General features: G+C 45.9%; 1 protein-coding gene across 2 annotated transcripts; it reads right to left on the reverse strand.

Annotated features, from left to right (window-relative positions):
• Positions 1 to 4,185: 4,185 nt before the first annotated feature.
• On the reverse strand, positions 4,186 to 7,574 carry CLP1 (cleavage factor polyribonucleotide kinase subunit 1). 2 transcript variants are annotated; one of them, XM_004264128.3, is made up of 3 exons: positions 7,444 to 7,574; positions 6,055 to 6,682; positions 4,186 to 5,644 (listed from the first exon to the last, which is right to left on the reverse strand). In XM_004264128.3, the coding sequence occupies exons 2-3, from the start codon at positions 6,658 to 6,660 to the stop codon at positions 4,973 to 4,975; spliced, it is 1,278 nt and encodes a 425-aa protein (XP_004264176.1). In that variant the 5' UTR covers positions 6,661 to 6,682; positions 7,444 to 7,574; the 3' UTR covers positions 4,186 to 4,972. The 2 variants fall into 2 exon arrangements, with proteins under 2 accessions (XP_004264176.1, XP_033269007.1); XM_033413116.2 differs by having other exon boundaries at positions 6,757 to 7,552.
• Positions 7,575 to 10,886: the final 3,312 nt, after the last annotated feature.

Below are 10,886 nucleotides of genomic sequence, written 5' to 3' on the forward strand. Positions count from 1 at the left end.
CTAAATAGCCCTCCCCCAATCCCTCCCCCCTTTTTGGATGGCGAAAACTTTATTTAAAACCATCTTTATGGAGCATCTTTATGGAACTCCGACGAGTTCCTTGGTACCAGCAGAATCCCAGGATGATGGAAAAGTCTGGGCTGTGAATTCCGCACGGAAGGGCCGCAGGGACTGGAAGAGTCAGTGGGGGCCGAAGCTCCTGCCTAAGGCACGGGAGGAAGAGGAAGGAGAGCGGCCGCGAGCCTTGGAGCCGTAGTGCCAACCGTGGAAGGAGGCGCAGGGAATACGCGCTGAGGCGGTGGCAGCCCCCTGGAATGAGGGCCGGCTCTTAGCTCCGCTTATTTCCCTATGTTTCACCGCAACACAAAGGCTGGACGCCCCCAAGCCTAACCTCTCCCAATCCGGGAATACAGACAGGAAGGAAAAGGTTCTCTAGAAGCTCCAGTCCCTGGCGAGCTGCTGGCCAGCTCTACTTAGCTCACAGCGCCACATTTTGCCCTAATTAGCCCAACACAGCTGTGAACCCAAGAGCAAGGCCCGGTGTTCTCTCATTTCGCTCAAGGCCATTTCTCTTTTGAAAGCTGCTCTGGCTATTACATAATAGTCTTTCAAAAAAGTGTTCCACCAGCCACTTCTCTGAAGCCAAGGTGTCTCACCTGTAAAGTGTGATTCTAAATCCTGTGGTCTGTCCTCGGCTTTGGTGTCAAATGTTGATGGTTTGACTGTGCTCTGATAAGTTAGCACTAAGCAGGAAGGGAAAGGAGAAAGGGTACCTTCTGCTTTCTGAGGTCTAGTCTAGTTCCTTCTCTGACATGGCATATATAACAGGTTCAGTTCATTCTTGCAAAGGGCTTCAATCTGCCATTTATTGCACCACACTGGAGAGTTCTCTTTTAATGACAGTGTTCATTTAAAAAATGAAAAATTTAAAAACTTTAGACCTTATAGAAGGTAAAGGTAAGGTATTGGAGATACAATATTTGTTTTATTTATAGAGGATTTTCTATTTATAAATCAGGTTGTTTCCGTAGGAATAAATCAAATGTCATTCTCCTATTGTATATTTTTCTTGGATTTTAAGACTTCATTTACCCAACTTCACGGATTAGGGATCTTTCTCTTCCCACTTTCAACAGTCTAAGAACCTGTAAATTGTTTAGTCTCTTGGCTAGACAGTGCTAAATAGGAATGAGTATCCTACATTCTGCCAACCAACCACATATACTAAACTCCCCTAGGACACTGGATTACTGTATGCCAAGCTCTTAGATAGGTGAGCACTAATGGTGGCATAATCACTATCCCAAGGTTTAGAGAGAGATTCCATTTTCTTATCCAGTTTTCCTTAGGATCGTGCAAGATATTTCCTGGAAAGGGTGTTTAATAGAACATAAGGTTTAAACTGACAGCCACTTCTGAAAAGTACTGCACAGTAAAAACTAGACCAGGGGTCCCCAACCCCCTGTTAGCTAGGAACCGGGCCGCACAGCAGGAGGTGAGAGCGGCAGGCAAGCGAGCAAAGCTTCATCTGCCGCTCCCCGCTCCCCATCGCTAGCATCACCGCCTAACACCATCCCACCCCCTCCCTCCGTTCTGTGGCAAAATTGTCTTCCACGAAACCGGTCCCTGGTGCCAAAAAGGTTGGGGACCACTGATCTAGACTAAAACAATGAGATATCCAGACCACCGAACTTCAAATAAATTACTTTGCTATATATGTCAAGTAATACCTTATAGTTTGTTTTTTTTTTTTCTAGTGTAGTTTATCTGTACTTCTTCAAATCCTCTCCACTTGCATTTCCTCATGTCTATAGATGGCAAACTACAGGGCCTTTTTTTTTTTTTTTTTTTTTTTTTTTAGTTCAACTCTCTGGTATTTACAGGAAGACAGGAACAAAATGCTAGGCTTGGATTTAGGTGCAAAGAATGCCCTTTCAGAACCAAAACCACCAAACACCTTTTTATGTTTAAATACTGCTGCCTTCCCTCCTGTCCTTCTGAAATGTCTTTGCTTGTGTTAAGGCACAGTTTCCCCTCTTGTGCTCTGGATCCCACACCCTTCATTTTCTTCTGAATTTTCTGACATTTTATTTGAAAAATGAAAAACACACCCATGTAAAGAACACACCCATACCCATCATTAAATTCTCTCCCTCTAGAATCTGTTGATATGCTGAGAGGCATCCTATCTAAAAACCTAACAACAAACTCTCCCTTGACTCCATAACCCCACCCCCACTTCCTTTCTAAGCAAAGCTTCTTGAGAGTTCTCTATAGTTGTCACCTCCACTTCTGTTTATCTATCTCAATATATTTCAACAGGATTTCATCCCCACCATTCCAAGACAACACCCTTCAAGGTCAACACCGACATCCATGCTTCCAGATCAATAGTCAAGTCTCCTTTGCTAGCTCCCATTATAATTTACCTTTTATGTTTGGAATGCCCTGAAAGCCCATTATTCTGCCTCCTCCTGATTTCCACTTACACAGTCCGTAAGTGACTTCATCCAATGCCATTGCTTTAAATGCCCTCTGTAGGCCAAAAGCTCCTACGAACCTTCAACCCTAACTCTCCCCAACCCTCCAGACTCATGTTTCCAGCTGTCTATGTGGCATCCCCTACAGATGACTAATAGCTCAAACTTAACGCTGCCGAAGTAGAACTCCTGCGGTTTCCTTTTCCCCTCTCCCAGAGTTTCCCTGATCTCAAATCGGATCTAGTTGCTCAAGTAAAAAAATGTAGGAATCATCTTTGATTCCACTAGCTTTTCCTCACCTCTCCCATCAGCAAGTCCTATCAATTTTACCTCCAAAATATCCCAAGGCAATCTACTCACCAACTCTACCTCTGCTGCTCTCTTCTAATCCATTCTCACATTGAAGCTACCACAGGTCTCCTAACTTGTGTCCTTGCTTCTTCTCTTGCCTCTATAACCCATTTTCCACACAGCAGCGATCTCTTCAATGTAAATTATTGATAAATCATGTCATTCGTCTGTCCAACCACCTGCTATGGCCTGAATTTTTGTGCCCCCCCCAATTCTTATGCTGAAATCTCCAAAGATGATGGTATTAGGGGATGGAATCTTTGAAAGATGCTTACGTCATGAATGTAGAGCCTTCATGAATGGGATTAGTGCCTTTATAAAAGAGGCTCCAGAGAGCTTCCTGCCCCTTTCACTATGTGAGGACACAGTTGAGACAGGCAATCTGCAACTTGGAAGACAGCCCTTAGCAGAACGTGACCATGCTTGGTGCCTTGATTTTGGCCATTCCAGCCTCCAAAAATGTGAAAAATTTCTGACGTTTATAAGCTACCCAGTCTGTGGTATTTTTTCACAGCAGCCCGAAGGGACTAAGACATTACCCCTCTCCCATCATTTCCCACTGCTCTTGGATTACAAAAGCCCTACATTATCTGGTCTTTGCTGCCTCCCTCCCCCAACCCCAGCCTCAACTTTTACCACTCTCCCCCAGATTCACTACACTCCAACCACACTGGCCTTTCCCTTCATCCAACACATTAAGTTTTTTTTTCCCTTTCTTAGGGTTTTGCACTGTTTCCTCCACCAGGAAGATTTTGCCCCAATTTCACACAGCCATTCAGGTCCTAACTCAAAATGTGTGCTCAGAAGAGGCCTTTCCTGACCATCCAATCTAAAAAGCCTCCCAGCCACTCTCTCCTATCACCCAATCTTAAGTCTCTGCATAGCACTTACCTTTTTATGTTTAGTGTAAGCTCTGCAAGACTTCATCTATCTTGTTCCCCCATCTAGAATGGTCCCTGTCACATAATAGGTGCATGATAAAAATGTGTGGAAAGAATGAATGGGGACTTCCATGGTGGCGCAGTGGTTAAGAATCCGCCTGCCAATGCAGGGGACACGGGTTCGAGCCCTGGTCCAGGAAGATCCCTCATGCTGCGGAGCAACTAAGCCCGTGTGCCACAACTACTGAGCCTGCGTTCTAGAGCCCGTGTGCCACGACTACTGAGCCAGCATGCTGCAAATACTGAAGCCTGAGCACCTAGAGCCCGTGCTCCGCAACGAGAAGCCACTGCAATGAGAAGCCCGCGCACCGCAATGAAGAGTAGCCCCCGCTCGCCACAACTAGAGAAAGCCCGTGTGCAGCAACGAAGACCCAACACGGCCAAAAATAAATAAAATAAATAAATTTATTTAAAAAAAAAAGAATGAATGGATGAAAGGCATCATGATACTTATTCAATAATGCAAGTCCAAACCAGGAATGACAATTATTTACAAGAGATCAAAGAGAATGGGCTCTCCCAGCTTACCACCTGAAAGCTCAATTTACATTTTGACTTATGGTCTGGTTCCAATTAAACAACAGATTTAGCATCTATTTACCTAAGTGCCAAGGAAAGGGGACTCATAAAAATTCACCTGCTTAGCTCACAGGTGTTCTTGGCTTTCTTCTTCTCTAGGCATTCAGCAATAAATCATTCCAATAATGTTTCTATAATGCTTAGGGGAAAAACAAAAATTTTAAAAATTACACCAACTTCTGTGATATGGCAAAAATGTTTATTAAAATCTTTTTTTTTTTTCCCCAAGTATGAACTTTATTGGAAGGAGTCCTTCGAATTCACTCTCTCATCCTGGACAAACAAGCTAACAAGTACTATATACAGAATATAAAGCAGTAGTAAATTAGTCCACATAGTAGCACAGTGAAAAAAATGGGTCTTTTCTGGAACTCAGATCATTCAAAGTGGCAACTCAGGTGATCTAAGAAACCAATTATATTCTCATGGTTTTCCTTCTGGTTCAAGATCTGAAGAGTTAGGTTACCACCACCTGTTTTGAGAGGTAGAATATACGCTTTCGAGTAGTCCACCATTTACCAGTCAGCCTGGCCTCGGGAGATTCTCATACCTCAGCCCATCTGCCTTAGGTGATGGCCAGAAGATCTCTATGCCCCAGGCAGCAAAGCTTCCTGCTCGTCTCTACTTAAGATCCATGAACCGGATATCCATGATGAGAAGGAAGTTCTTAGGCAGTGGGCGGGGGGCTGGAGAGAGAACAGTAAACACCTGATGCTCTAGGTCCACACTGGTCACCACGATGAAGCCGGCCACACTGGTCTCTGAAAGGTTCTCCTCTGTGCCCTCAGCAGAGCTGACACTCAGGAGGTGGTGCACCATGTCTCGGCCAGGGCTGACGGGCACTAGCTTGAGCTGATTGTCCTCCTGAGACATGCCCAGAGGCAGACAGGAGTCTGGGATGGTGGGTGCCCCAACTTTGTAGATTTTCACATCTGAAAATTTGACATTGAAGGCGTGGGGATAGAAACAGCCCCGGAATCCATAGAAATACTCACGGATACGCTCATCCCTACATTCCCGCCGGAAGTCCTTGGAGCGCTCAACCACGCCCCCGGATTTAGGGAGCAGCACGGTGCGTACAAAGTGAGGTAGGTCCCGTTTCAGTTCATTGTACAGTCGTTCTTGATCCAGAACCACAACTACGTCCACCTCAAAGGCGGAGGCTGCATGCACCAGTGCCTGGTAACCAGAGCCCTTGACCCAGCCACAGGTGTTAATGACACAGCCACTCACAGAGGCCCTTCGGTTGACTTCACACCTTTGGTTGAAGACATCTGCTAAACGAGATGTAATCTGCAGAAGAAAGGATCGAGGTGAGGGAAAAAAAAAACCCCACAGAAACAAACCAACCCACAGCTCTTTTAGCCTTCTTTAGAATAAGTGGAATTAGATATAAAAAAATGGACATTCTTAATGGCTGTGGTTGTGACCCCATAACGTGGATTTAATTTTTATTTTATGTTGCTGCTTCTGTCTCTTGTGTTTCATGTCCTAAGTAGAAATTTAATAAATCACTTAAGAACAGGTCCATAGAAACGTGTACCAATCTGAGGTTGACTTATTTTTGAAACCGTCTTTTCCAAAATCATGTGGCAATAATACCAGCTGAGAGGGAGCAAAGAATTTTAACTGGCAAACTTCTGCACAGCTTCCAACCCTGACAGCAGCCCTTCCCTCCACCCCACCTTGGCCCTGGCTCTGACCTTATTATAAAGCTTGATATTGGTGCCAGGAGTGGTGGAGCCAAAATGATACACCAGAGGGGCCTGGATAGAGAATCCCTCTTCAACATCTGCTGGCCGCTCAATGTAGAGGGCCCCCATGGTACCAGGGATGGACACAGAGCCCTGGCCCACATCCAACTCCACATAAGTGGGCCGGCGGCCCAAACGCACTGCGTAGTTGAGCAGCAGACGGCACACTGTGGACTTGCCCACATCAGTGGGGCCCACTACCATCACCCGGGGCCCTCGCTCTTCTTCCTTCTCCGCCTGCCTCCGCATCTGCTCCAAGGCTGTATGAGTGTTGAGATAAAGCAACATAGGGGTGTCCTTGGAGACATAAGCCACCTCGGTGCGGCCACTGAGCTGTAGAGAACAGCCATGCCAAGTGAAAACAGCCACCTTGGCACCAGCATCAAAGGTGAATTTCTTGTTTCGGGTCAGCTCTGTGCCAAAGATTTCTGCCATGCCAGCGAGCAGCTCCAACTGAACTGACTGAGATGCCTCCACCTCAAAGCGAAGTTCTGTTTCTCGCTCTAGTTCAAATTTAGTGGTTGGCTTCTTGTCATCATTGGCCTCCTCTCCCATCTTTTTTGCGTGGCTGCTGTGCCTAGAACACAAATATCAGATCAAAACAGAAGTCAGGACTCACTTCAAAATCCTCCAGTGGACGTTTCTCCTTACCTTGCTTCATACTTCTTCTTACCTCCGATCACCATCTGTCTCACTATATATTTGTTTATTGTCTGTCTATCCTCACTAGGACGTAAGGGGGGGGTATTTTTGTTTGCTGCTGTAACTCTAGTACCTAGAATACAGCTTGACAACCCAAAGGCACCTCTATAAAAACACCCAGTGAATACATGACTCGGAGTAACAAAACGGTATCTACAGATTGAAAGACTTGATTACATCACCTTCATCGCCCTACTGGGATACTCCAGACTTAAAAAGGCAATAGATGCCCAATCCCTAACCCGCTCAGTCAACAAGAAAGGGAACCAGCAATCCGGATGCAAAGCAGAGAATACCGGCTTCGGACTCAAAACAGCAATAAGAAAACAGCTCAGCAACCACTGGTAGTGTCTTTAGACAAATAAATCACTTAACTTCTCTGTACCTTTTCCTCAGCTGTCAACTGGAGGAACTTACACTTCCTCACACAAAGTGTTGCTCTGGGGATTAACAGCGATTGCTGGAGTGGGGGAAAAAATCACTACATAAACTAGAAAACGCCGAGGAACAGCGAAGAATCATCTCCGATCCCGGATCGCAGCTCTAGGTCCAGTATCTGTCCCAGCCTCCCCAGGCACCGAAATCTGCCCAGGCTCCAAGGAAGCGACGGTTGCGTTTCTGAGCTTATTATCTTACCTGTACAGCCAAGAGCCCAAACTTGTAACCCAAAAAGCCCTCACTAACTAGGACCTAAGCCTAACAGCTTGCCTCGCTCGCCTAGACCCACGCCGGAAACTCAGGCGTTTCCGCACTTGCGCAGTGGAGAAGCCGCGGCCGCGCGATGCCCCCTGTGATATGTAGTTGTGCCAGAACAGCCGCGAGCGATCGAGCTCGCGCAGCCGCTCGGCTTTCTGGGACTTGTAGTTAATGGATTGTTTTTGATCGTGACGTCAAAGGTGGGCGGGCGGCGGCCGTCATTGTTCGCGAAGCCCGGGGGCGGGCGGAGGAGGAGGAGTGGCGGTTACGCCCCCGCGCGGGGCGGGGACTAGCAGAGGGGACCAACGGTCGCTGAGACGCGGCGGTCAGGGCCTCTCGCCACAGTACTCCCGCTCACCTGCCATCCGGGAAGGGGTAGGGCGGCGGGATGGGAAGGGGACTCGCTAGTCTAGGTCCCACGATCGCCTGGAAACGGGGAAATTAGCAGAACCGCATTTGGATACGAGGAAACCAAGGTGTAGGGAAAGTGGAGGAAAACAGCTTATCAGAGAGTAACCTGGACTGTCATCCCCAACCCGACACAATGTTTGCCCCCTAGAGAGCATTTAAAAAATTTTTTTTAAATAAACGAATAGAAGTCCAAGAATTTCTTCCAGTTACTCTGCAAGTCAATCATTACCCAACAACCTCTCTCCTATTGAGTGGGGAGTTTTGTTGGGGACTCTGTTTCCCGCCCTAAATCCCTGACAGTTATACAAGGTCAGTCATTTAACCCCACAAGCAACAGGTTAGGCCACGTCTTTAAGCTTCTGATGCGTTTGGACTTCGGAATCTTGTATTCTTTGGGCAAATCACAGACTTAAACACTCTGAGACCCAGTTTTTTGACTGAACTAGCGATAACAGTACCCAACCTCTTCAAGTCGTTTTGAAGACTGCATAGGATGATGTATGTAAAGTACTAAGCCCAATGCCTGTAACATAGAAAGCATCTGATGTTAGCTCTTAAGTTATTCTAAGTTGAGGAGGGGAAGCTGTAACGATGCCATCTATCTGTAGTTTACATTTTTCAAAGCCCTTTCAGGTATCCTCTTTCACAGCCACCAGTAAAGTCAGCGTTATCATCTTCAATTTCAGGTGAGGTAGGAGACTAAGGTAGGTGAAGCGATTTGCCCAAGCTAGTACTCAAACCCAAGATTTTGGAGTTTGAGTGCCGTTATAATAATAGCAAATGCATAGTGCCAGATGCTACACAGTGTTCTATGGGCATTACAGGTATAAATCCATTAAATCCTCACAAGAATCCTGTGAAGTACACACTGTAATTGTCATCTCTGCTTTAGAGATGAGTACTTTTTTCAGTTCAGCTCACAGGGTTAATCTGAGTACAAAAGCCTGGTAAGATTTTCTGGGTTGCCTTTTTCCGGCTGGCCCCATTTTACCATTCCCTTCCTAAGAGTGCCTTCCTCACGTCTCACTTCTTTTAATTATTTTGGCAGCACCGGGTCTCAGTTACAGCACGCGGGATCTTCGTTGTGACATGCGGGCTCTTAGCTGGGGCAAGCGTGCAGGATCTAGTTCCCCGGCCATGGACCAAACCAGGGCCCCCTGCACTGGGAGCACAGGGCCCTACCCACTGGACCACCAGGGAAGTCCCTCACTTCTCACAGTACTTTTTCTTTGGTGATTTGCTTTAATTATTTAATTCATTCACCATGCCTCTATTAGTTCTCCAGGGAACTACCAGGTATCCCCTAATCTTTCACCATTCTTCAAAAATTCAATTCTAGTCTTCCATTTGCAAAATTCTCTCCCTTAGGGAGCTCATCCTCTCCTGTTTCCATGCAGTCTATCTCCCAGATTTGTTTCTTTGCCTCTCCCTTGAGGCAATTTCTCCCAGTTATCTGAAGGTCATCTTAATTTGGGTATTGTATTGCCATCTCAAGCTGACTTTAGGGAGAAGAAACCCCTCCCCCTCCTTTGGACTGCTCTCCATTTTGCTTCTTAAACAGAGTCAGGGCAGAACATTGAAAGCATCTGTGCTTCCCTACACTCTCCTTCCTCACTTTCAATCTTTCACCAAGCACTCCTGTCATCTCCACCCCACCCCCAAATAATACTGTCCTCACGTGTCTTGTTTATTCTCCTCTCCAGCTAAATCCTTGATAATTTTCTTCCTGAGTTCATTTAAATTAAGTGGCATCCTTTTTTGCTTCCACACTTTCAAACCTTGCCCTGAAAAACTACTCACCTTCCTTTTCCCACTTCCCACTGTTTTCCTCAACAAATGCCTCCTCCACTGACATTTCCCTTCTCATCTGTTGCCCAGGCAAGAATATTTCCCTCTTTCTTTACTCAGTTCTACCTCTCAATTCCAAACCTCTGGTAACGTCACTCAAGATACCCACACTGTGTTTTCAGAATTTACCTTAAACCCCAGAATCTTCCCTGATTAAATATTCAGAATTCCTTTCACTTTTTCAGACCCAGCTAGCAGTGCCTCCCATTAACCTTATTTCCCTACCTTAACTTTTCCCCCTCCTTGCTTGTGAAAAGTACTTTGTTTTCTGAATGTTAGCCTTGGCTAGAAATAGGAGTTTTTATCTTAGAGGGTTATATTGTGTCCACCTACTTTAGCAGCTTGCACAGGGCAACACTCCATGAGAAATATTCTGGGTCAACTGAAATATAACTGGAAACCGATACAAAAATAGCAAGAAAGATGTTAAATTCTTCATCAGACATAAATCTGGCATGTGTCTCTTGAGCTATCAGAATTTAATAGTAAATCTGCTCTGGGTTTAGGGGTATTAAGTTGAGAACATTGTTTTGAAATGACAGTAACTATGGTTTACTAAGTGCCTATCACGTGCCAGGCATTTTTAGGTGTTTACACGTTGTCTCGCTTTACTTCACGTCTCCATGGGGTAAACATTATTAGCTTCATTTAGCAGAAGAGCAAAACAGGGGCACGAAGTTTATCAGTAACTCACCCAGTGGTGTCTCGTAAGTGTATTGGCAGAGCCGGGATTCCAGCTCAGGTCTCTCTGAGACCAAAGCCAGACACTTGGACAACATCTGAAGATGCAACTCAACGGCTGTTTTGTGAGCATCTTCTGTATGCAGAGTTCTGTGCTAGGCATCGCAGTCCTGGGATGCAGAGAGGAGTTTCCCAGAGGACCTGCCTCAGAAAGTTTATAGCCCAGTAGAGAATCTTATGTAACGTGGGTGTAGCACAAGTAATTTGGAGGTAGGTGATAAGACGTTCCTGCATGTGAGATGTCATATTTGGTCTATGACTCCTTCGGGGGTATTCAGCTGGAGGCTTTGAGGCTTGGAAGTGCCTGGTACAAGCTTGGGGGCACTCTATGCCATATGTGACAATTACTGTGTCTTTCTTTTCCCTGCGTCAAGGCTGGTACC

Source organism: Orcinus orca, chromosome 8 (genome assembly GCF_937001465.1).
Source record: "Orcinus orca chromosome 8, mOrcOrc1.1, whole genome shotgun sequence".
NCBI classification, from domain to species: domain Eukaryota; kingdom Metazoa; phylum Chordata; class Mammalia; order Artiodactyla; family Delphinidae; genus Orcinus; species Orcinus orca.